Source organism: Excalfactoria chinensis, chromosome 10, assembly GCF_039878825.1.
Source record: "Excalfactoria chinensis isolate bCotChi1 chromosome 10, bCotChi1.hap2, whole genome shotgun sequence".
Classification (NCBI taxonomy): Eukaryota; Metazoa; Chordata; class Aves; order Galliformes; family Phasianidae; genus Excalfactoria; species Excalfactoria chinensis.
The window spans coordinates 15947408-15967901 of record NC_092834.1 but is presented as its reverse complement, the minus strand read 5'-3'; the positions used below and the strand labels follow the sequence as shown (position 1 = coordinate 15967901).

Here is a 20494-nt window from a genome sequence, read left to right as displayed (position 1 = left end):
ATGCTGAGCCCCTGCTCTGAGGGAGGCAGCCCTTTGTTTCCGCAGTGCCTGCAGGTTTGTGCAGCTGATCCTACACAGAACCCTGCTGTGGAAAATCAAACCTGAAATTGACGGATCTGCCCTGAAATGGACCCGTCATCCAATCCAACACTGTGGTGGCAGTTGTGTTACACAGTCCTTTCCAAAAAGAGCACGTTGTTCCATCCTTGAGTCATCTCTTATACTTTCCCACTCCAAATATCCCTATCACTTTTCTCATCCTCACTACTTAATGGGTTATTTACAGACAAGGGAGAGGAGCTGATGTGGCCGGCAACATTTGAGCTTTGTAGTGCTCATCCAAACACAGAGCAGAAGCTCACAGCTAATTAATTATATTACCTTCATGCTGTACGAAGGTTTGGGTGACCTCGAGATCTTGACAAAAATTTGGCTTTTGAGAAAGAAAGTCTGAACAAGTGTTGAATGGTGACTCCTGATCTGAGTTACGGTCGCAATAGCCAGCCATGGCAGCCCTCACAGCCTACTGGTTTTGAAACCAGCTGTTCTGTTTGTCTTCTGCAACTGCGCTTTAGGTTGGCAACCGCCTCTTGCAATTTCTGTATGACATCTCAAAGAAAAGCAGTTTTAACCCAGATCACTTCTAATTGTTCACATTCTCAGGGTGATCGTGCTGCTCTTAAATACATCCAGCTTTCCTTTGTAACACTGTTTACGAAACCAGCATTTAAACACATGTACGCTCATAAGGTGTTATCCTGATTAGGGTTGAAATATCCAAACAGACACATTGTTGCTTTGTAACAGGGGCAAATAAACAGAGACGGGCTCTCAGCCCCCATTCCAAGCAGGCAGTTTATCTACAATCAGACACATGGAATGTTGCTTCACATTATCCTCTTGATGCACCAAAGCAGCATCTAATCTGATTTCACTCTAACAAACACACATTTGTGGCATAAGGGATGTAGGAAATGACCCACCATCTCACTCTGCCCTTGCAGGAGAGCAGTATTTTTTCTGTGCGGGTCTGAGATGTTCTGAGACACGCTCAGAATTTCAGCCTGTTGCTCCTTTGCTTACTCAGACGAGCTGTTTTGCTCTCAGTGATCTCTGGGCACACGTAAAGACTGATTAACAGACGTGAAAAGCCACTGATCCCCTGCCTGTAATTCAGAGCCTCAGAGAATCGGATTTGTCCTCCTGACGGACTCTTTAGCGGGGTCTGTTGGGGCAGGACAAGGGGAAATGGATTCAGACACGAAGAGGGGAGATTTATATTGGGTGTAAGGGAGTTTGGTACACTAAGGGCAGTGAGGCGGTGGCACAGGCTGCCCAGAGAGGCGGTGATGCCCCATCCCTGCAGACACTGAGGTCAGGCTGGGGGTCTGTGATGTGCTGTGAGTGTCCCTGTGCATTGCTGGGGTTGCACTTTGGCCTTTAAGGGTCCCTTAAGAGACAGAGCGGGTTTGGGGCTGACAAAAGCAGCCTGGTGCGACCCGCACGCGGCACTGAAGGCTGTTATGGTTAGTACGCACCGCCCGGGAATGCTGGCTGCTCTAGGACAGCTACAACGGCAGCGGCTGGCTCCTCACCTAACGCTGGCTGTCTCAGTGCGACCAGGCGAGGATCTTGCGAGGCACACAGCGCAGTGCGGGCGGCTGAACGCACCTTCAGCATCTCGGCTCCGTGAAGGAACGCAGCCTGGGAGCCCGCCGGGCTGAGGGGGCGCGCGGTGACCGTTAGGGCGCGAGGAGGCGCCCAGCAGCACCGGCCGGCGGCGCTCTATAGCGAGGCGTGGAGGAAGGCCGCGGGACGGGGCGCTCTTGCGGCGCTCTCTGTGGTACGTGACCTCATCAGTGTGCGACGGCGGCGACAGCTGTGGCGACAGGAAGGTGTGTGTGTGTGTCGGCACGGCACGGCGCTGTACGGTACTGTACTGTACTGTACTGTACTGTACTGTACCGGCGCCCCGTGAAGGGGGTGAGTGCGGCCGCAGAAGGCCGCGGAGATGGCGATGGGGTCCGGGGGGGCCGCACGGGGTGAGGTGGGCGGGAGGTGACGGGAGGGTCCTTCGGGCCTTTATCAGTTCGTGTCGCGCTCCCTCCGTCCCCAGCGCTGTTTCCGAGTCCCGTTGCTGGGCCTAATGGATGTTCTCCTTCCAGAGCTTTCCTGCTGAGGTCGCTTCCTCGCAGCCATGACCACACAGGTAAAGCAAAACAGCGTGACTCAAACTACGTGCTGGTTGGATGGATTTTTAGGCTGTTTGTGCATAATACCAATTATTTTCTCTTTCTAGTATGGTATTCTCTTCAAGCAAGAACAAGGTGAGAAGGCACTTGTACTCCTGAATTCTGGCTTCCTCGGGTGATGTAGAACAGATATGCCTCTGGGATCGCTGGGGTGTTCATGTTATGTGTACCTCAGGACAGCTTTTCAGCAGCAAACAAAATAGCTCCTATGTTCAGAGCAGTGAGAGCCAGGTGTTAGTGCTGCTGCACAGCGGGCAGCTCTTCCTGACCAGCAGCGGGGCGACTTCTTGTGGTGATGGGACTCTCATGCGTTCTGAAGCTGTCCTGGTTAGCATTTATAGGCACTGTGGTGGTGTGTTCTTGCAGCAGCAGGTGCAGTAGACTTAGGATCAAAGCCATCATGATTTCTGCCTGTTAAGCCAACTGTATATGCTTTAAAGCATCCTTACATAAAATTACCTACTAGAATACAGACGCTTGGACAAGCAATCTTAAAATGGTAAAACAACACACACAAAAAGAGCAATTTCCTGTTTTAATCTCCTTGCTGGGGGGAAGGGTCTATTTAGTTTTTAACAAAGTACTTCAAGATGCAAGAGAGCTTCCAGTCTGCTGGGATTCACTGCTGTAAAAACAAACTCTGAACGTGTTTAAAGTTTGTCTTGCTGGATGGTTCTTGTGTCTTCTTACAGCAGATGAACAGTATAATCTTAGCTCACCTAAGGGCTACTAGACTACTTACAAGATAATTAATGCTAATTAGAAGACAGCCCATGAAGTAGCAGTATCACATAACTGAGAGGGAGACAGGGAACAAGATGACAAGGAGAGTAAGCAATATGGATAACAATGGCAGGTTGGCACGTACATAAGTTATTTAGGGTATAAAGAGATAATAAGAAAACAGAACAGAAAAGTGGGATGGGACCTCTCAGAGCTCCCAGTCAGAGAGACAGCTTAGTTGTAAACTAGATAATGCAGATTTATTACAATTGCTCATTATTTCATTGATTAAGATATAGATATCTATGTGAGAACAGTAATGAAGGGTTCTGCATTGAGATAGTGCTCTTCTTGCATTAGGCTTGCTTATTGTGAGCTTTCTGTGTGTAAAATATTGCTTAGCAATTGTCTCTTTTCTAGGCATGGTTTGTGTTTGCCTCAGGCATGTAACGGTGTCACATTTAGATATTCATTGGCCTATCTGCTCTTACTGTTATCAGGAGGTAAAAACTGGTTGTTGTCGTACATCAAAAGAAATTGCTTTTAACTTCTAGTTTCTATGATTTCATTCTCTTTTAGCTCATGATGATGCCATCTGGTCAGTTGCCTGGGGGAAGAATAAAAAAGACGGTTCTGAAACAGTGATCTCTGGCTCTCTGGATGATCTTGTGAAGGTCTGGAAGTGGTAAGTGAAGTGCTTTGTATTGGATGGTGTGAGCAGTTTTAACCCTGGGAAGCAGCTGATATGGAGCTACAGCAGTCTTAGATTTGCAGTCTGCAAGGATGTTAGAAATTACATCAGGGAAGGGGTAGTGCAGCATCCAGCTCTTCCCTTGAGCAGACCTTATCTTTTTTTGTCTTGGAGTGGTAGCATTCCAGAGGTGCACTGAATTTTTAAGAGCACAAGCCCTTTTGAAAACGCACATCACATTTCCCATGCCTTTTACCAGACAGTGGTAGGATTTGTTGCATTTTGAAGAATTAGAAATGCAGCTTTTTATGAGGTAATGCGTTGGGATGGAATGTGTCTGCTGCAAAATGAATAATGGGAGTACAGTGAAAAAGGAAATGTCACTTTCCTTTCTTACAAAAAGAACAGATCCTCATAATCCTCATAAAGTAACAGTGACGTGTACTTTGGCAAAGAATTTCTTCTCTTTTAGTCAAGAGGAAGGTAGGCGTGTGCTTCACTTTAATTACTTGAGTTGCTCTGTTGTGATATTATGAAACATTAGCTGTTGTTTCATGCTGTGGTGGCAGATGAAGTCTGCTGTGTAAGTACTTGTATATTGCTGCGGAACGGTGATTTCTGTGGGAATATTTAGGAATGTGAAATGAAGTGCTTTGCATAAATATGGCAGATCATTGTTTGTTCTTTCCTCTGAGTACCACAGACAATCGATGCATCCCTATCTTTGCCTTTCACTTATATTGCTCCCTGGCTGACCGAAATGGAGAACTGTGGGTTATCTTGTTCAGTCTCATGTTGGTAAAGTACCCCCCAGCTATTCATAACCTTTTTTTTCCCCGTCATAAAAGGAACGATGAAAAATTGGATCTACAGTGGACATTGGAGGGTCACCAGCTGGGAGTGGTGTCTGTGGATATCAGCCACACAGGTTCCATTGCAGCATCCAGCTCCCTAGATGCCCATATTCGCCTTTGGGATTTAGAAACTGGCAAACAGATCAAGTCAATAGATGCTGGTCCTGGTAAGATCCCAGCGTTAAGCTGTCTGTGTATAACATGTGTACTAACACTAGGAGGTAAATACTGGACAGTATGTAACTAGAATACTTCAGGTGACCAGAATATTTTTCTACTCTTTGTTTGCAAAATCTTAAATTCTTAATGATTTCTACCAACTCATCACAAAGTAGTATTGCACAGTTTTACGTTTACACACTATTAACGCTTTCTGGATACATGTGGATGTATTTCTTGGTAGATACTGTAGCAACTGTACAGATGAGTATGATGGGAATTTGAGCTGTTTATGTGGTGCTTATTTATGCAGTACATCCAAGCCTTCGGGGAGCAGGTCAAATTACAGTGAAACTGAAGTCCGTTGATGGATGTTGCATTCTCCAAGTTGAAATAGAGATTATTTCATTATTGTCTTATTCTAAATACATCACTGATCCACAGGCAAATTCTTTATTTAATAACAATTTTGCGTGCTTTATGTAATTAATATTAAGCCTGTAGAAGTGCCTGAGTTACATTGTGCCAGGTAAATAGGCTACCTTACCCTCAAAAGGTTTTTTAACTCACTCACAAGGCATGTTGATCCATGTTACATTCTTTTATCTGAATGCTTCTACTGTCTCTTCGTTGCTTTCTTAACTGTTTGCATTTCTTTCTTTTACTGGCTGAGCATCTTTTGTCATTAGGAGAAAAGAATTCAGGCTTTGCATACGCAGTCGTAATTCTAAACCTGTTGTTGCAGGAGGAGCTACTAAAACCAAGATCTTGGAAGAAAATAGCATTTTCCGCTAAACTGAAATAAATGTTATGTGCCATTAATTACATAGAAGGAAGTTAACATTAACGAAGTTAACATTAACAAGCTGGTACACTCTGAAGAGAGCATTCAGTAGTTGGGAGTATTAAGAATAGTATAAACATATGCATGCAGAACTGACATCATTGGATAAGGACTAGCAGAAGTACTCAGCTAACGTTTTGCTGTTGCTTTCTTTAATACAGTTGATGCTTGGTCCCTGGCTTTTTCACCTGATTCCCAGTTCCTTGCAACAGGAAGTCATGTGGGAAAAGTAAATATTTTCGGTGTTGAAACTGGAAAAAAAGAATATTCTCTGGACACCAGAGGAAAGTTCATCCTTAGCATTGCATATGTAAGAAGCACAATTAATAATTTCTTAAGTGAAATAAATTGTAATATGTTGTAAATCAGATTTTTTTTCTTCCTTTTGCTAATTTCTATGTACCACTGTCAGCCGTACTTTGTGACAAGGTGCCTAGAGCATTGGGGAGGTATGGAGCAGGAATTCTTACAGCTGTTCAGTGCATACTTGTTGTCTTACAGAGTCCAGATGGAAAATACTTAGCCAGTGGAGCAATAGATGGCATTATCAATATCTTTGATATTGCAACTGGAAAACTTCTGCACACGCTAGAAGGTAACAAGTTGCATATTTGCATTATCCAATTTACTGTTTTGCTCAAGAAAACTGAGGAATTTAACAAGTCATAATCACATACAACAGCCATGGCATAAATGATGTTTCTTTTCCATTAGACCTTATTTATTTAGTATACTCTGACACATAATGTGAACTTAGGCTTGTAGTATAAATGCCTATCTTAAAATGTAAATATCAATAATGCTTAACTCAGTTTTTAGACTGCAGTTGCTTCTTGTGTTGCAGAATTGTATATTGCACAAATGAGGTACATCTGTGTTACTGTGCATGTGGTTTTTCTTCTCATGATGGTGTCAGATTTATAGCAATTTATACCTATTTTAGAAAACAACTGAACACATTGTAAAAGATGCACATTTTTAAGATAGATGTGCTTTTAATGTTTAAGCAGTTGTGTCTGGTGTTTAATAAAGAACCTGACAACTTCAGACATGACAAAATCATATCAGAAAGTATGATGCTGGCCCTATTAGAAAGCAGTGTGAGATCAGAAAATGGTACATTTTCCTACACTGCTTCTAATTAAGATCCACAGCTGTGAAAACAGGAGGTACTTTTGTGTTGGAGTGGACGTGCTTCAGCATTCAAAGCTCAGAACTACTTCAATTTCAGGTCATGCGATGCCTATTCGTTCACTGACATTTTCTCCAGATTCCCAGTTACTTGTAACTGCTTCAGATGACGGCTACATCAAAATCTACGATGTGTGAGTTGTCACTTTGCAACACATGCTAACAGTAAAATAACTACTTTAAAAGGGCAATGCTGTAATAAATGCAGCAAACCCTCCAATCTCTGGAATCCTGTTCAGCTTTTGGAGATTGCTTTATCGAATAACCTTAGCTTAAGAACTAAAGCATAAACCCTTTAGTTTTTAAAAAGCACATAGGCAGATGACAGCCTTAGCTTGCAAACAAATGACTTTTCTCATATTTGACCCTGTAGGGAACAGGTTGTTTTGTCTATCTGTCCTGTGTATTTGTGTTTACATATCTTAAACATCTGCACCCAAGAAGTGATTTTGTTTATGACCTTTTTCTTTTGCACTGTGCCAAAACCTGGAAGACCTTGGGGGGAAAAGGAACCACACCTGCATTACTGTGCCTTCTTCATAGAAGTTTTTCAGGTCCAAGCATTTCTTCCACCTATGCATCTTTTTAGTGGCCCCTTTTTAACTCTTGAAATGGAAAAGAATTTCTTTGGGTGTAAAAATGTCCAGAAGCCACCTTCTGTAATCTTCCTGTAGAACTCTTACGAGTACAATAACTGCAGTATGATCTGTTTGCTCTTTCCCTGGGATTTACAAGGCAAATGTTTATGTTGTAATTCTGTGTTTCCTGAATTTGTTCTTTCTACAGACAGCATGCCAACTTGGCTGGCACATTAAGCGGTCACGGATCCTGGGTGCTAAATGTAGCATTTTGTCCTGATGATACCCATTTTGTTTCCAGGTACTCACGAGTTTAAAATCCTTTACGCTTATTTAAAAAAAAAGAAAGAAATTATAAAGAAATTGATCAGAAAGTAGCTGTGTTGAAACATTCCATTCCTTTTAGGCTCAAGAAACAATCTGCAATGTAATAGGAATTATGAACAGGGGAGGTCATCCCAGTGCAATGTATTTCCCTCCATGTGAAAAACATCTTAATCTCTAGAGGGGCCGTTTGATTCTACAGATCTGAAAAGCTGTTATTAAAAAAAACCAAACAAGTGCAATCTAGCATAGTATTACATGTTGATCTAATAGATTAACAACTCCTCAAACAGCTCAGACAATAAGGCAACCCAGTTTTACATAACGTGCGTTCCTTTATCTTTCTATCAAAGATCTTGGAAGAATTTTCTGGCTAAAATGGGAGCCCTCATTTTTATGTTGCATACACAGGACCAGTGAACGTATTTCATAGGTCACTGGAACCTGCTGTAAGACACGTCTTTGTTATTAAACTGTAGTTAATCTGTTAATTTAGATGTTGATCAATATTACTTTTTCAGTTCATCTGATAAAAGTGTAAAAGTTTGGGATGCTGGAACAAGAACCTGCGTTCATACTTTCTTAGACCACCAAGACCAGGTATGTTAGCAACTTTAAATTGTTCTGTCTGCTGTCCCATTAAGTCTCAATCTTTACAGGAAACCTAAGGTGTGCAGTTAAGCACATTTGTGTTTAAAATTAGAACTGTAGCTTTGGGATTTGTCTTCATCTTGCTATAATGAAATCCTCAAATTGTTAGTAATTTTTAGATACCTAATGTCAAACTAGTATTTCAAGGGCATAGGTAAATGTCTTATATGACTCATTTTTAGAGGTTCAAACAAGGACGGTCCTGGATGGCCAAAGGGATTCTTATCACCCTCTAGTTTTTATCTTGCCTGTGGTCTTGTTTATCACTTCAGACAGCACACAGATGCATAAGGGGGGGGGAACTATTATGAAAGCCTGTTAAGCATTCTTGATGCTTGATACTTCTTAAATATCTGTTCTGTGTTATCGTATACTCAAGAAAGCATCTCAGAGTACATAAATCAAGCCTAACGTTTTCAAGCACACACTGGTAGTTTTCAAGCATATAAAGGATACATGATCTATGGTCAGTAGGAAAGTAAAATCTTTCCAGACAACTAGAGGGCACACTGCTGCTAAAAGCAAGAGGTATAATCAAATCAGCTCCTATGGGGTTTTCTTAAATGATCCTCTTTTGCTTCTTCTAGTCAGTACAGATAACTTGCTACAAAGATAAGTTTTTGCTTCACTGTCTTCCTTGATAATCTTTTTTATGTCCTATTTGCAGGTTTGGGGTGTGAAATATAATGGAAGTGGGTCCAAAATTGTATCTGTTGGAGATGACCAAGAAATCCATATTTATGACTGTCCTGTTTAAATGTCTTGACTTAATTGCTTTTGGTTTTCTGCTGTCCTTGTATTATTACTTTTTTAATATTAAAAAGCATTTTAGTGATGCTGAAGAAATGAGAGATCATTTGTAATTTCAATTCTGTTTAGCATGAGAGAAAGCTTTACTTTTTTAAAATAAAAGCTACAGCTGTAATTAATATGTGATTTTTGGAGAAGCATTTCTAGGTGGATATAGTCACATAAAATAGCTGCTCAGTTAATCTACCACTGGTATTTGTTCCCTGCCTTCACACAGAAATAGATGAGAGCTTGAAATTGTTGTTCAAGCTGGTCAAACTTATTTTAGGAGAAGGGAAAGTGACAGACATTAGGATAAGCTTTGCTCATCTACATGTTGCTCCTGAAAGAGGGTCATCTAAGTTGAACAGCTGTTCCAATAATTGTATGGTGACAGGTGCCTGACCATGGTTTAATCTCAGTAAGGGCTAGTCAGAGTTGAGAAGAGGTACTTCAGTGATTCTGCTGCAAGAAAAACAGCTCAAAGGGAAAGTCATCATTTTACTATGCTATTTCATGGTATTAAAATAGAAGTAGCATAGCCAGGGTAGGTAGTTTTGTAATAATATTCACCTTAATCAAAGCTGAAGTACCCTCTGCTCAAGAGGAAACAACACTTTTCTAGAAAAGATTGAGGTACTGGCCTCTCAAAAACCTAAGATCTAGTTTTATTTGTAACTATTATGGTGTATGTCATTCTGAAGCACATAGAGGACACTACACAGACTAAGGTTATAGGATCTGTAAGTTGTTACATAAAGCTAAGCATTAAAAGAATGCTAGCCCATTGCAGAGAAGAGGGAAAAGATTATGGAGGTGGGATGGGAGAAAGACAACACTTCTGATATACAAGAGGAATACAGCTAACAGGGTTGCAATATGCCAAGCTGAATATACAAAGGAGAAGAGGGACTCAATTTAGATTCTAGATTGGTTTAAGAATTTCAAGAAAAAACAAAAGGTGAAGTTCTATTTATTAGAAGTAGTTTCTGCTATGTTTTATTCTATGAAATTAATTTTTCAGTATGAAAATATTTACATAAGACACTACTCAACTTCTATCAGTATTGTGAGAGTCTTATATAAATAGCATTGGTGAAATAAATTGAGAACCTTCACAGCACAAGGAAACATACCAACTCAGTTGGTTCTCAGCTGTGTGACATTTGCTTTATATATAAAGACAAGAACACAATATAAATTAGTTACAAAAAAAAAAGTGATACTGACAGCGCAGCAACTCAATTTGCTGAACACAAAGACCACAAGCAGTGGCTATTACAGCCATGCAGTTTTCATTGTGAAAATTTACATTTTAGGCAATATCAACTCCACCTCAATTTAAGATGTCTGACACTGTACACCTGTTCTTGGACCCTCCTCATCTTCTTCATAAGCTTCTCCTCCACTGTTACGGTAGGTTTGCTCACTTGGGTCAAAGTCTTCAAGGTCTACTTGATCCATCTCATCCGTAATCATAACATCTTCCCTTGGAGGAAGTAGAGCCTCCAGCATATTGAGTTTCTCCCTTGGAAGCCAGTGCTGCTCCGGAAACTGGACCTACAATTTATTTAAAGTTAAGTTATTTCTGATACTAGTAATTCTTCTGCTGCAGTAAGTAGGCAGTCACTTACCAAAAACTGTATAATTAAGCTGCCTTTGTCCATTGGAGATTTGTAGATAGGCATCCCTTCATTGTAGATACACTTCAGGTCACCATGTTTTATCACTTCACCTACATGAAAGTTGGGAGTTATTTAATGTGACAGTAGTCCTATCAAAAGTGATTTTTAGATTTCTAAAGACTATGGAAAACTGCAGATTTAAGAGTACTAAAAAAATCAAACTGAATAAAAGGAACACTGATACAAGCTCCTTAAGAGTATTACATCTACAGTAAAGGTAGCACAGCACAGCCACCAGGCTGAATTAGATGATCTAATACAGTTTATAAACTTAAATCCCATAATTTAGGTAGATATTTCATAAGAAGCACTTGACAGCTTTAGCTGTAACTCCACATGCAATATTTAGTTGTCACTTTTTTTTTTTTTCAATCCTGAATTAAATGACTGCAAGCATAATTATAGCTTGCTGCAGCAGCTGATTAAAAACAGACAAAGCATAATCAAACAAGCACTTTGTATGTCATCAGAATTCTGAAGACCTACCTGGTCTAGATGATATGACAAGGACTCTGTTATCAAGAGTTTCAATAGTCTTTTTGAAACCACATAAAGCCTCTGAGAGTTGAATTCTCATTTTTGTAACTAAGTCATGGCCTCGTCTCTGAAAAACACCATGATCCTTTTGATCAAGCACAATTATAACATCACCAGGCTCCAGATCAGGCTCCTGGTCACCTTCTCCATGAAACACTATCTTTTGACCATCTTTCATACCTACAGAAAGAAAGAGAAAGCACTTTATTTTCAGCAGACCTATCACACTGGGATTAGGGAATACACAGCAAATTCACAGTTCTCACCTTTATCAACATGAACCTCTATGATCTTTTTCTCTCTTACAACCTTACATCCATTGCAGTTGTCACACCTGTCCTTTGGATTTATTCTTTCACCTTGGCCTTTGCACTCTGGACACACAGTTTGGATTTGTTGTACCATGCCAGGTCCTATCTGCTGAACAATAACTTGCATTCCTCTTCCTTTACATACAGGGCACTTTTCTACTGCACCTCTCTTTCCACCATAACCTATGGCCAAAAAAAAGTTACAGATATTTCAGTTAAAAACTAGTCTACAGTGGTCAAGCTAGAATTCATTGACTTCAGGAGAACCTTTAGAGTAACTTAGGAGTCCTTCCATAACATATTTCCAACGTAACTACAATACAGTTTCTATGACAAACGTGCCTCACAAATTAAACATTTCTACATAGTCAACTTATCTATGCGTAACTTATTTTACTGGTCTTTCCCCTCTGTCACTCAATACATCTTGGTTTTCAATTAATTATCAACATACAGCATTCCAGAGCTGCGTATTCCATAAACACCCTGGAAAGAACTTACAAAATATTTAATTAAGTATTACAACAAGACCACATTAAGTTTAACCTCAAGACCAGACATTAAGATACTTAAGAGTTGGAAAATGAGTTGCATAATTCAAGCTAGCCTTCTACCCACAGTGATTCAAGGAAAAAACCCCAGCTAGTTATTAAAGCTTCTAACTAAGGTATTTAATTAAGGTGCCCGTAAAGTCCTTGAAAATTGTAATCAAGTCCACCAGTAGGATCAATAGCTTAACACCAATGTGTTTAGGAAGACAGCCTTACTTCTGGCTAAGCACTGGCATGAAGCAGTGCAAAAAACCGAGTACAGTAATAAATATTCAAGAAAAACAGAAAATCCACTTTGTTCCTAGCCTTCCATTACATTCTTTAAAAGAATCATGGAGTTAAAGGTGTTTCAAACCACTACTTATTTTACCTTCACATTTCCCACAAATAACATTTTTTTGCAGTGCCAGTTTCCTTGTAACACCATTATATAAGTCTTCGAGAGATACACCTAGCTGGTGCACAACATTCTTGCCTTGGAGAAAGAGGAAAAAAACAGATTAATTCTGGTTCAGCAACTCAGAGAACTAATGCTTATTTAAAGGCTTCTACACTTGTTCATACATGCAGTCTCACTGAAGAAACAAAGTTAATTCCAGACTTGGAACAGAGCTCAGCCCCTTAAAAGCAGGTGCTATCAGCTTCCACTGAGCAGCACCCACTTAAGTCAGAATATAGAGTTTAGCTGTAGTTAAGCAAAGCATCGTTAATACCACTCTATCCCTAGTCTTGCCCCAATTTTATAAGCTTAACTGAAAGGAAAAAGATGCAAGGACACTACCAGCTTCAGATCTAGTCAATTTAGAAATGGCTATTAGGCCTACCTATGTATTTCCATGCCACTTCATTGCATAGTTTCAAAATCTTTATAGCAAGTTACTACTCGCTCTTCCAGTGGACACTGGAAATGAAAAGAAGCAATTGTGCTTTTGGCAGCACTGTATGCTCAGCATCACAATTTCTCTCAAATCTTTTCCATTTACATTTAGAACAACTTCAGCTTAAGTTGATGGTGTCCTTTGAAGCAAGTTGCCCAAAGCACATGAGCAAGTGAGGCAGATTTTGAAAGATAACTTAAAACCCATCTGCTAGCCATCTCAACCACCATCTCCCCCACCCCTAGAGACTACCCACACCCATTTTAACAAAAAAAAAATAAGCACAACTCATCAGAAAGATTGCTAATAGCTACATCGTGTTATCTACTTAATTAGAAACTTGCAACTAGAATAACTAATATTATAGTTTACTTCATCTATTGTTTTAACTAGTAAAACCCATACTATGTGCACTTAGCAGAACAGCAGTACTACAGCAGGGGTGTTTTATGCTCAAGTGCATGGTTAGAGTTTCTAGAACTTGTTTAGAACTGTGTACCTCTTCTCTCTCTATTCATTCGGCCTCCACCACCAAAGAACATGTCAAAGATGTCCATGGGTGAAGAGAAGCTGCCGCCACTCAGGCCTCCTTCTTTAATAGCCTGCTCCCCACCCTGGTCATAGAGGTCCCTTTTCTTTGGGTCCGACAGAACTTCATATGCCTGGGATATGAGTTTAAACTAAAAAGAAAAAAGAAGCTCTGAACAACTATGACCAAGAGGAAAAATAAGCCTCTCATATGCAACTGAATCTTCAGACTGAGCCACTGTAACACTTACAACATTTATTCTTTTCCAAGAGGAAACTCCCTAAGCAAATAAGTCGTAGACCCTACTAATGCACTTTAGTCTATGAAGAACAGCTCCTTTCTCCCTCCCACCCACCAAAAGGTTACAAGTAAACTTAATTCCGAGTCACATCCATCTTACAGGCATATGCTGACTGCCCCTTTGGTGATCACTGGTTGCTGACATTACATACTCCTAACACATCTGTTAAGAAGGGGGCATCACATTATCCCCTGTCTTAAGGGGTTCCCAGACGGTCACTGGCTGCTAGACATTCTAGAACTAAATGAAGATCCTCCACAGATGCTCAACACCTACAGCCGGCTGGAATTAAACAGGTACTTTAGTTGACAAGGCACCAATGTTCTATTCATTACACACATAACACGATGTGTGTAATACTAATAATTTTTACAAAAATTATGTACAAATAAATTAAAATACAAATCCAAACATCACACATTAAAAAATGGACTTTTTTTAGTAACTATTCCAAGGTTCCTGTCACTAAAATAGTAGTGAAATTAAATCCAGGTACTTTTGAACACAATTTGCTATAACTGAAATGATGAGTTCTGGTGTGAACATCATTTACTTATGAACAGGTCAACCAACAGGCCAAAAATAAAAGCAGACGTTAGCTGAGCCCACATTACTACTTCACTTGTTTTAGTATCTTAGTTAGTGTACTAGATGCACAGAATCTGAAGCTTCCTTTCCAGCAGTGAGGTATTATCAGACCAATTCAGACAGATAAAGCAATCGTTCAAGTTTGATTGGCTTTCCGTGGTCTTCCAGCTGCGATGCTCGTTCTCATACAAGAAACTAAGAGGGTCTCTCTCAAAGCCTGGGCCAGCTCTACTGTATGTAAGCAGTGAGCTCACGGTGTAAGGCAGCAGCTCCCTCCGGCCAGTGACCCCATCCGTCTGGATGTGCAGATCTCAGGGCAAGCTCCTCCTGCCCAGAATCCCCGCACTGTACCCAGCAGCGCTGGCAGCAGGATCCTGCACGGCACCACGAAGGGGACTCTTCTGGCTTTGCCCGTTTCTAAACCATCTCTCCTAGGACGGAACTCAGGCCGCCGTGCGGAAGCAGAGCGGAGCAGTAAGACCCGCGCTCAACAAGAGCTACCAACGATCCCCCCCCCCGCAGCATGCCGGCTCCCCGCCGCAGCGGTGCCCTCTGTCCTGCCGCAGGCCCCGAGCCCCCACCGGCCGCGCGCTAACAAAGGCCGGCCCCGCACCGCCCCGGGAGCCGCCCACGCGCGGCCCAGGCGGGCCCGCCACTACGGGGACTGCCGCCACCCCCCGCGGCCCGGCCCACAGCCTACCCGCTCGCCCTCGCTGGGGTTCTTGTCGGGGTGATACTTCAGCGCCAGCTTACGGTAGGCGCGCTTGATCTCCTCGGAGGAAGCGGTGGGCTTCACCTGCAGGATGTCGTAGTACTCCGTCTCCTTCACCATGGTGCTGTGCGGGGACGCGCCGCGTTTACAAAGCTCGGAACGCCTACAGCGCTTCTAAGGCCGCGGCCGCTCAGCACCACGCGCAGCCAAACGCCGCCGCCGGCTCAGCGACCCGAATGATGGCCGGCGCTCCGCCTCTTCCGCGGCTTTTATAGCGGCGCCGGCCGAATCTTCTGGAATGACGCCGCGCTACGTCACGGCGCTGGAACGGTCTGGAACCCGTGCGCGTGACGTCACCGCGGGGAGCCGAGCGCCGGGCGGCGCCTCAGGGGGCGGGAAGGAGATGGGCGGGAACGTGTGGAGGGGCGGGAACGTGTGGAGGGGCGGGCGGGACCGAAAAGTCGAGCCGATTAATGGAGGTTGGTATGAGGCGATCCGTCGGTTCTGGGTGCCGGCGGATGAAGCGGGGCCCTGAGCAGCTCGTTTGTTGCTAGAAGTAGCAGTTAGTGAGAGCTCTCCTAGGAGTGTAGCACGGATGGGTCTCTTTGCTTTGTGTTCTCTCTCTGGATTGGTGTGAGCTACCAGCTTATCGCTGAATGGCCTGGGTTGAAAAGGACCACAGTGCTCATCTGGTTCCAACCCCTGCTATGTGCAGGGTCACCAACCACCAGACCAGGCTGCCCAGAGCCACATCCAGCCTGGCCCTGAATGCTTTTGTTGATAATTGAGACAATGCTTTGCCTCTGAAGCAAAGTAAATACACCCTCTTTTCCAGCACTGTGCAATGGGACGCAGTTAGAATCAATAATAAAAGTAGTACACTATTCAAGTGTGCAGTCATGTTTCTCAGCAGTTGGAGCAGCAGCTCCTTTCTGTAGTTGGCTAACCTGGCGTGTACCTCCTGGTATGGTTGCCTCCTCAAATCTGTTCTTCCAAGCCAGCAGTTGCTTCCCTGCTTTTCAGGTGAATATCTGATCTCTCTTACTCCTTTCCTGCCTTTCTTTCCTACTGCATCATCAGTTTTTACTTACAAAGTATGAGTTTACATGCAGGTGTGAACAACAATAACAAAAAGCACAGAAGCTCCCATCTCTCCAAGAAGGCAGGACTGGGAGCTGAGGAGCAATTGGCTCCTGCTGCCTGTTTCCTTTAACCACCAGAGGACTCTTTGTTTTTTGAAATGGATATTCTCACTGCTAGCACAAAACGAGTCACAACACTGCCTCCCATCTGGCCTTTGCAGCATTCGTTATCATTATAGGTCCTCAACAAGTATGCGTTTTATTTTTCAATCTCCACTGTTTTAAATACTCATACAATCCCTTTGTTTTCCAGCCATGCTGTGTGTCGTCAATCATGCCTTCTGAACTGTGAAACTCTTACTGAAAAGAGCGTCCTGTCTCCTGGTGACACAGGTAAGAATGCAGCCTGTTAACTGAAGCTGCAGTTTCTTTGAGCACCGCTGATTTTTGTAAGCAAGTTCCAAAAAACACCTGTACAAAATCAGGATCCTGAGGCCTGAAACTTCTGTTTCCAGGCGCACTCAAGTTTGCTGCTGTGCTCTCTCACAAAGGTGGAACCTGAATCATAACGAACTTTCTGTCCTGTTGAGCTGGGTTTTTTTTCCAAGCTGAAGCAGGTATCAGGATGCATTAGGAAGATAACCTTTAAATAACACTTCTAACCAATGATTATTAGTCTCAGTTAAAATATACTTCAAAAAGACTACATAAAAAATAAAACTCTAATGTAGTGGACCTTACGTGGGGCTGGAATTGTTTGCACAGATAGAGTTGTTGAAAAGGATATTCTGTGCAGAAGCCGGAAAGCAGAAAAATGTTTTTATCTCTTGGTGAAAAGTAAAAGATTGAAGTGATGGTGTTTGCTTTATGCCATTAGGATAGCACACAGTGAGTGGCAGCATTCTTCAGAGCTGGGTTTTACTTTAGTGTACCATAACCTGTAGTAATTAATTTTATGTAACTGTAGTACAACAGAGTTAGGGCTGCTAACTTAGTACCGCTTTGATTGGTTAAAGGCTATGTGTTTTGTGCCTGTAGGAAATGTGACTCAGATACAACTGCATGAGTGAACACTTGTAAGGAAATATCAGATGGCAGGTGACCTGTGGTCCAACCTGGACTTTTCCTCAGAGGGAAGCAGTGTAATTGTTTCTAGATATGCTTGTCCTCAGACCAAAACTTGTTTTGACCTTACAGGATGTGCTCAGAAACAGCTCTCTCTTCCTTGTGTGCATTGACACCTACTTTTTTTTTTCTCTCACAATTATTTTCCTTTGTCTCTACAAGCTGAGGCTGAAAACAAATCTCAGATGCTTTTGTTATAGATGCTCTGATGGTAGAAGCTCTGCACAAATCGATCTATTTCTTTTTCTAACTGTCAAACAATTCCTTAGCATGCAGAGTGTGTAGCTCAGAAAAGCAAAATGCAATTCTTGCTGCTGTGGCTTGGCCAATTAGAGAAAATATTTTCACAGGCTTGGCTATTGGAAAATCTAGTTATTTAAATGTGAGTACATGGCAGCTAGTTATGTTTCCAACTAGCTAAAATGTGTGCATATCTTCCAGGTATGTTTTGGGGCTCTGTTTAAGACTTGATGAAAGAATAGGAGAAGTTGTGTTTAGAAAGACATTTGGGTTTAGAATTCTGCTTTAAACCCTGAGACATGCTAACATTTAAAGGTAACTGCTGAGCTGATCCAAGTGTTTTAGCTAAAAATTTTGAGGTTTTTTGTTTTTGTTTTTTTTTAATGATATATATATACACACATTTATTTATTTTTAGTATGATAATATTTTGTTTAAAGACCATGTCTAATCACAGTTAGTGCAGTTATCAGTCATTCAGTAATAAAGCCGACTGAGTGTTGGTATTAATAGCAAACTGAAAAACCATTGGGCTTTAGGAGAGCTGATTTGGAATAATGAAAGAAAGAGGTGTCATTTTTGTAAATATCACAAAGCTTTTGCAGTAGGAACTGTAAAGCATGATAGACATTCTGCTGGTTATTGAGGGAGTTTGGTTGTTTTTAGACCCACTACCAGCAGCATGAAATAACAACAGGACTGGCAGGTTGACATCATGCCTCTAACAAAAAACATCTACGCCAAGATGTTTGTTACCAGTTTTGTGATATCAAAAAAGCGTGAATTACACGGTTGTTACGTTGCATAAGTCAACAACCTGCTTAAGCTAACTGGGATGAACAACAGAGAACATCCAGAATTAGTATACTCCTCCTTTCATTTTAAGTTTGCGGTGAGACAAACACTCTTGCTTTTAAGGGATTAAAATGAGAGCACACAGCTATGGACAGGTTCATGTTGCCATTGCAGCACTGTGAATTAACCCTGAAATGTCCTGTTCCAGACATGAATGGGATGCCATACCCTGCACCTGCTCTGGGGCTGATCTCTGCACTGTGGTTGAGTTACTGGCTGTAGTAACAACACTGCTTTGTTCTGCTATCTGTAATATTTCTGTTTGGCATCTTGTGACGGTGTAGGGTTGCAGCGATAGTGCAAGTATCAGTCGCTAATTCCTGGCAGATTCTACTCGTAATTGTAGAGGAAAGGACATAAGCGGTAGGTGAGCCTTATTCACCTCCTAGTTTCCTTCATAGCTTTGTAAGCCTGTGTCATGGTTTTGTAATTTTTGCTTCTGTGACGTTTTTTCTTCTCTGACCGTGAGGTCCTCTGGGATGTGTAGTTCTTCCCTGTGCTCCACATGATGCCATGATGAGGAATACCAATAGCAAAAATTAGGAAACCACGACAGCCTGTCTGCATTCAGAAAGTCTCACCTGTAGCCTGGACAAAGCGGCCCATTCCACTGCAGAAGTTCAGGCTGTGAATTTGATGCAATCTTGTGCAAGTTGCATGCCAGCAGTAAAGAAAAAGGTGGCTGTGCCAACAGCATCATTAATTGCAGCACGTAAAAATCATTGGAAGGTGAGATCATTCCTTACTGAACTCTTCTAAGTTAGCATCATTTACTAGGATTTACAATTCAAAGCTTGAAGAGAACTGAGAAATGTACCAGGACTGCAAAGACAATGGTAGAATTTTTTCTTGCAGCACAACATTGATGATTCTGTAGTTAAAATGACATGACTGATTGTAGCTGACAATTGCAGGAAACATAGTTTGACACAGTCATGAGAGTTTGCTGTTACATAGTCGCACACTTTGATATCAAATTGTGTTGTGCACAATTAAGCATTTGTGTATGATGCAAGATGATCTGGACTAAAACACGATTCTTTCTATAAAGCTTCTACAAAGTCTGCTAGTCTTACATTTTCCTAATCATTGTGGCTTTGTACCACTAAGCAACATTCGAGAGCATGTTCTGTGGCTCTGAGGGCAAGTGGCATGGCACAGCTTGCACCCCTCTCTCCTCTTTTCAGAGGTGTAGCCATTAACACAGTCTTCCAGGAGCAGCCCCTGGTTGAAGTTATCCCCTATATCTGTGGGTGTAAAGTAGGGAAGTACCAGTTGGCTCAGCCTGAAGCTGTCCCAGGGAAGCAGCTCCCAGTGGGAGGGTTGAGCTATTCCCTGGGTCTTTTTTATTCACTGGTAGAGAAGTAGCTGAAGTAGCCAAACCGGGCTTACTGCGTCCTGGGAAGAAACTGGAGTTATGTGTAGAAACACCTACAGTGTCCAACAGGTCTGCTTTGGTGTAGGCAATGAAGTTCCAGTAGTCGTAATGCTGGAGGAGGTGCTTGGCTGTTGCTGTGCTGTATTTCATAGGTATAACTGACTTCAAGGAATTTCCTAATGTAATTAATCTGTGTTTTCCTCAAGAAAACAACTTTATTGAGTGTTGTTTTCTGGAAATCACGGTAATAAAAATAAGAACGGCTTCAGCTTGTGTAAACTAATTTGTTAAAAATCTTGCCCAAAGAAAAGATTTGCATTTTAAAGCATTGTAGACTCATTAAAATTCTTCTCATGGATAATTAAAGAGAACTGGATTAAAAGGAAAGTTTAACAGTAAGCGGCTCACAGCACTGCGACATTTCAAGCATGTTAAAATCAGAAAGAAACAGCTTTTGTGGCTGCAGTCTCCTCCTCTTGTATTACGTGTTGTTTTTGCCAACAAATAACCAGTTACCGTCGGTTTCTTCTGTTGTCCAAGTTGCTTATTTATGCCCGACCCGCACAGTTCTTCAGCATATTTGTGACCGGCCTCAGAGGCTGTCTCAACATGCCTAACAGTGGAGAGACTCTTAAGAAAAATCTACAAGATGAAAATGGGTAAAGT

General features: G+C 41.9%; 3 protein-coding genes across 7 annotated transcripts in view; 2 read left to right on the top strand and 1 right to left on the bottom strand.

Moving 5' to 3' along the window:
• The first annotated feature begins 1828 nt into the window (after positions 1-1828).
• Positions 1829-9195, top strand: SKIC8 (SKI8 subunit of superkiller complex). Of its 2 annotated transcripts, none has more exons than XM_072345073.1 (11): positions 1829-1895; positions 2166-2209; positions 2300-2327; positions 3555-3660; positions 4515-4687; positions 5685-5833; positions 6025-6118; positions 6755-6848; positions 7501-7593; positions 8138-8216; positions 8935-9194. In XM_072345073.1, the coding sequence occupies exons 2-11, from the start codon at positions 2198-2200 to the stop codon at positions 9022-9024; spliced, it is 918 nt and encodes a 305-aa protein (XP_072201174.1). In that variant the 5' UTR covers positions 1829-1895; positions 2166-2197; the 3' UTR covers positions 9025-9194. The 2 variants fall into 2 exon arrangements, with proteins under 2 accessions (XP_072201174.1, XP_072201173.1); XM_072345072.1 differs by having other exon boundaries at positions 1860-1983; positions 8935-9195.
• Positions 9196-10175: 980 nt separating this feature from the next.
• DNAJA4 (DnaJ heat shock protein family (Hsp40) member A4) lies at positions 10176-15527 on the bottom strand. Its single transcript, XM_072345070.1, has 7 exons — positions 15137-15527; positions 13518-13698; positions 12511-12615; positions 11545-11772; positions 11228-11458; positions 10691-10791; positions 10176-10616 (listed from the first exon to the last, which is right to left on the bottom strand). The coding sequence occupies exons 1-7, from the start codon at positions 15266-15268 to the stop codon at positions 10398-10400; spliced, it is 1197 nt and encodes a 398-aa protein (XP_072201171.1). The 5' UTR covers positions 15269-15527; the 3' UTR covers positions 10176-10397.
• The window catches only part of ACSBG1 (acyl-CoA synthetase bubblegum family member 1), a 34369-nt gene continuing 29304 nt past the window's right edge, over positions 15430-20494 (top strand). The window contains exons 1-2 of one of the 4 annotated variants that reach the window (XM_072345069.1): positions 15430-15478; positions 16544-16623. Coding sequence is in view for 2 of the 4 variants with exons in the window: in XM_072345066.1 (XP_072201167.1) it covers positions 20438-20487 (50 nt within the window). In the remaining 2 variants the exon portion in view is untranslated. The other 3 variants (XM_072345068.1, XM_072345066.1, XM_072345067.1) reach the window with 3 other exon arrangements.

Coding starts and splice junctions, on each gene's coding strand:
- DNAJA4 (XM_072345070.1), bottom strand. CDS start 15,268: ATGGTGAAGGAGACGGAGTACTACGACATCCTGCAGGTGAAGCCCACC. Junction 10,792..11,227: donor TGTCATATCATCTAGACCAG/GTAGGTCTTCAG, acceptor ACTTTCATGTAG/GTGAAGTGATAAAACATGGT. Junction 10,617..10,690: donor GCTTAATTATACAGTTTTTG/GTAAGTGACTGC, acceptor AATAAATTGTAG/GTCCAGTTTCCGGAGCAGCA.
- SKIC8 (XM_072345072.1), top strand. Junction 2,328..3,554: donor TCTCTTCAAGCAAGAACAAG/GTGAGAAGGCAC, acceptor ATTCTCTTTTAG/CTCATGATGATGCCATCTGG. Junction 3,661..4,514: donor CTTGTGAAGGTCTGGAAGTG/GTAAGTGAAGTG, acceptor CCGTCATAAAAG/GAACGATGAAAAATTGGATC.